Source organism: Mesocricetus auratus, unplaced genomic scaffold, assembly GCF_017639785.1.
Source record: "Mesocricetus auratus isolate SY011 unplaced genomic scaffold, BCM_Maur_2.0 Super-Scaffold_4256, whole genome shotgun sequence".
Taxonomy (NCBI): domain Eukaryota; kingdom Metazoa; phylum Chordata; class Mammalia; order Rodentia; family Cricetidae; genus Mesocricetus; species Mesocricetus auratus.
Window position 1 is genome coordinate 64,089,735 of NW_024429182.1, and position 4,062 is coordinate 64,093,796.

The window sequence follows — 4,062 nt, forward strand, 5'->3', positions numbered from 1 at the left end:
TGTTTTTCTCACAGAGAGCTCATCTGTTTGATATGCCATTACTTATTAGTGCCTATATAGCTTTGAATGACCAAACTGTCTTTAAACACCTAAAACTGACTTTTAGGCAAACAAAGCATTGAAAAAGAGTTTTTCCTTTTTCAATTTTAATAGAAAATCCAGCATCTGAAGCAAAAAATAAACACAACTTCCCATTCCTGGCAGCTGTCACACAGCCCTGATGTCTGTTGGCAGCACGTGTGTGGCATACAGCTTTGTGGAAGCCCTGCTGATTTTCATGTTGCACTGTATTTCTTCTTGTTGTCACAACTAGTTAAAATTTTTTCTTTCCAATCTTCTTGCAAACAGAGTGTAAAGTCGGGTGCTGGTGATGGATTGGTTGGGGCTCCCATACTCAATAACACAGACTCCTTTTTAGCATGTTATTCTATGAAATAGGCCCAAAGACCCACAACGCTTTTATTTATATTCTAAATAATTTATTTTTCCCTGAATTTTAAAAGTTGCATTACATTTGGAGAGGGAATGTGGGTTGACTCTAAGATCCATTAAGCAATACCATGGCCACCCAACTCGCACACAGATCACTTCCTCATGGCAGTAACTAAGATACCACAGAACACATGGGTAGAAAGAGCGCTCAGCAACCAAAAGCCGCATGCTCCTGCTCCCCATAAGGCACACCCCATAGGTTCAGAAGATCACTGCTCTCATATCAGAGCAGTAGCAGCCGTGGCCCAGCAGGCAGATTTGAGATAATCAAGGCAAACCCACCATGTTGGTGCAGGTGGGGCTGGACTCTAAACGGCTAGCTTAATCTGGCTTAAGAGTTCCCTCTCCCCGGGCGTTGGTGGTGCACGCCTTTAATCCCAGCACTTGGGAGGCAGAGGCAGGCGGATCTCTGTGAGTTCGAGGCCAGCCTGGTCTACAAAGTGAGTTCCAGGACAGCCTCCAAAGCTACAGAGAAACCCCGTCTCGAAAAACCAAAAAAAAAAAAAGAGTTCCCTCTCTTGCTGTCTTCCAGGAAAAGTACCCCTCCTAACTGTCTTGGAATGGTGTGTGTGTGTGTGTGTGTGTGTGTGTGTGTGTGTGTGTGTGTGTGTATCCCTTGCCTCCAGTGTCCATATCCCCAGAGAATGCCAGATGACACAAAGACTCTTGATGTCTAGTTGAGACCTCCAGGATCTCCAGAAAGCATGGAGGTTCGAATTCCATGCCAGTCACTGTTAATATAAGTAGAACTGAGACCAGGGAGTTCAATTCACAAGGCAGGTAGTTCTCAGGATTCTGCTTGCCTGGGAGTATCCCCAGGAGGGGAAGAGGCAAGATCAGAGAGAAGCCAAAACAGGTGTGGCCACCCACCTGCCTCAGGTGAGCTCTTGTGAGTATGTGCGGTTGTAAGGCAAACCCAAGCTGTCCAAGGATTCCTAGGTGCCAGGCACTGGTTTTGTGGTCTGGGGACAGTGAGGTTCTATAACTATAACAGGGGCACTAGTAATACCAGGAGCACAGTGACAGAGGAGGAAGCTGTTGCCCACAGGGACTCCTTCTTGCTGAAACAGCTCTTCCCAACCTCCTAAATTTGGAAAAAGTCCCTCTTTCCATGTATCCTAAACCCAAGAGTCCTGACTCCCCTCAATGTGCAGTCTCTTGCGGGTGGAAGGTAGCTACCTGTCCCCATCTCGGGGTTCCTGCACCCCCACCCCATTCTCTAGCTTCCCTAAAACAGGTGGACAGAGGTGGAAGCCAGAGGTGGCCCTCTGGATTCTCTTGCACCCTAGCTTCCTCCCCTTCTCTGACCAGCTCCAAGACAACTCTCTGGAGACTGGAGACCTCCTCCTGGCTTCTTTAGGAAAGGCTGGAGCAGAGTGCCAACCTGTCACCCTTTTAAGGCTTAAAGCCTCTCTCTGGAGCGCTGTTATAGAGCCCAGGGCTGGATTTACAGGCGGAGCCCCGGAAGCCCAAGAGTGGCTAGTCCCCTGGGTGAAGGGATCACAGCAAGCTGCACTGCCTCAGCTCAGCTCCACCCAGGCGCTCTGCGGCACCGGTGGCAAACCCAGGAGAGATTGATTCCGGACCTGAACTCTATGTTAGAACAGAACACCTGGCCGGTCTTCAGTCTTCCTTCAAACTTCAGTCCCTTCCCGGCTGTGGACGAGATGACCCACCCTAAAGCTGGTAGCCATTGTCTGATAGCCAGGGGCAAAGCCCTGCGCAGTGTTAGGGATCTGGGGACTGTGGGCAGCCGCACTTGGTGGCCTTCGGAAAGGAAAGTCACGGGCCAGGCCCTCAGGGAGGGTGCTTAGGTCACCTGCCAGGGTGCCCACTGCAGTGGAGAACCCTGAGAGGCAGGGGCCGGCCTGGGGTGCAGGAGGGGACCGCGAGGTCTGTGTGTCTTGGGAAGCTGAGCCACGGGGCTCCAATGTGGTTGCCTCTGGGCTGCTGGTTCCAGGCGCAGTGGCCACACTGGTCTCTCCTCTCCGCCTCCTCTTCCTTCGGAAGTTCCCATTGTCGAACATTTTCTCACAGTTTGGGTCCAGCGTCCAGTAATTGCCTTTACCTGTGGAGAAGGGAAGTACAGAAAGCTCAGCGTTACCCCGTTGGCTCCATGGAGATGGTCCTGAACCCTCCTTGTTCCAAGCCTTGAGGCAGCACCTTGAGTCGGGACTGGGCCTCCACAGTCATACTGCTAGAACTTGGGTGCTTCGGAAAGACCCAGCCATGGACCAATACCAAGTGCATCCAGTTGGAGGCTGGGAAAATGGCCCAAGAGAATCTGAACTGTCTAGGCTCAGCCAGTGGAGCAGAGCTGAACTCACCTGGCCTCTATGTAGGGTCCAACGCTTTCCAGAGGCACATCACCTGCCCCCCACCCCCGAACCCACCCCAGGTTTTCTAAAGGTAGACACTATTTATCCCATTTTACAGAGCAGTGTATCTAGGTCCAGAGATGTTAAACTCCCTAGGTAACCCAACTGGCTACCTTTCTAGACTTCAAGCAGATGCGCAGAGTCCTGGGGGCGCCAGTCTGGAAGCTAAGGTCTAAAATGTCTCTCCCCACCCCACTTCACCCATCCGAAGTTCTCTCATCTGTGCAGTGCGTCAGTGGGTCGCCCAGGGTAACTTCCACCTCAGCCACCCACCAGAATCCTGGATCACGGGTCCTGGACAGGGCTCGCATGCTGCCTGTTACCTGGGTCGTTTTCATCTCGGGGCACCTTCTTGAAGCAGTCATTGAGCGACAGGTTGTGGCGGATGGAGTTCTGCCAGCCCGCCTTGCTGCGTTTGTAGAAGGGGAAGTTGCTGGCCACGTACTGGTAGATCTGGCTGAGCGTCAGCTTGCGCAGCGGTGCGCTCTGGATGGCCATGGCGATGAGCGCCGAGTAGGAGTAGGGTGGCCGTACCAGCCTCAGCAGCTCCTGTTGCCCCGACAGGCTCAGCCATGCCAGATCAGCGCCTGCCAGGCCACCTGCAGGGCCGAGCAGTGAGCCCGGGGTGGCGAGGGCTGCTGCAGCGTAGGGTGGAGCCGGTCCCGGTCCCGTCGCATAAGGCGCAGGGCTGAGGGAAGTCGAGTTCGCCCACAGGCGTCGGCCAGAGCCCAGATCCCCGCGGCCGTAGCCCGGGGCATGGGCGACTGCCCGAGTCAGGCTGTGCGGGACCGAGCAGGAGCCCAGGACATCGCAAAACCCAGCCATGTCCAACTCTCCAGCCTGGGCCGGTGCAGGTGGCTCCGCACTAAAGCTCATGTGCGCTCCAGTCATCCAGCGAGGCTGTCCCCACCCTCCTGCCCTAGGCCCTTTAAATGCCATTAGGGCATGGGGCGCTTTGGGGGAGAGTATCAAAAGTCTCCTCCCTGGCCGGACTTGGAGGAGTGAAGCCCATGTCCCCGCCCTCGGGTCAGTTTTCCACCCGCCCTGCCCTGGAACAAGACACCGAGACATGCAGTCCTTGTGGCTCTCCCATGGTACCTTGATCCCTTTGGGTTCAGTCACTCTTGGTTTGCAGTGGTCCCCAGGGTTTTCTCAGATCCCAGCTCCTAAAGTTAGGGTAGGGAGCTCTGTG

At 54.1% G+C, this 4,062-nt stretch overlaps 1 protein-coding gene across 1 annotated transcript; it reads right to left on the reverse strand.

Moving 5' to 3' along the window:
• Positions 1–463: 463 nt before the first annotated feature.
• Positions 464–3,757, reverse strand: Foxi2 (forkhead box I2). The gene is made up of 2 exons (XM_005064271.2): positions 3,194–3,757; positions 464–2,560 (listed from the first exon to the last, which is right to left on the reverse strand). The coding sequence occupies exons 1-2, from the start codon at positions 3,744–3,746 to the stop codon at positions 2,127–2,129; spliced, it is 987 nt and encodes a 328-aa protein (XP_005064328.1). The 5' UTR covers positions 3,747–3,757; the 3' UTR covers positions 464–2,126.
• Positions 3,758–4,062: the final 305 nt, after the last annotated feature.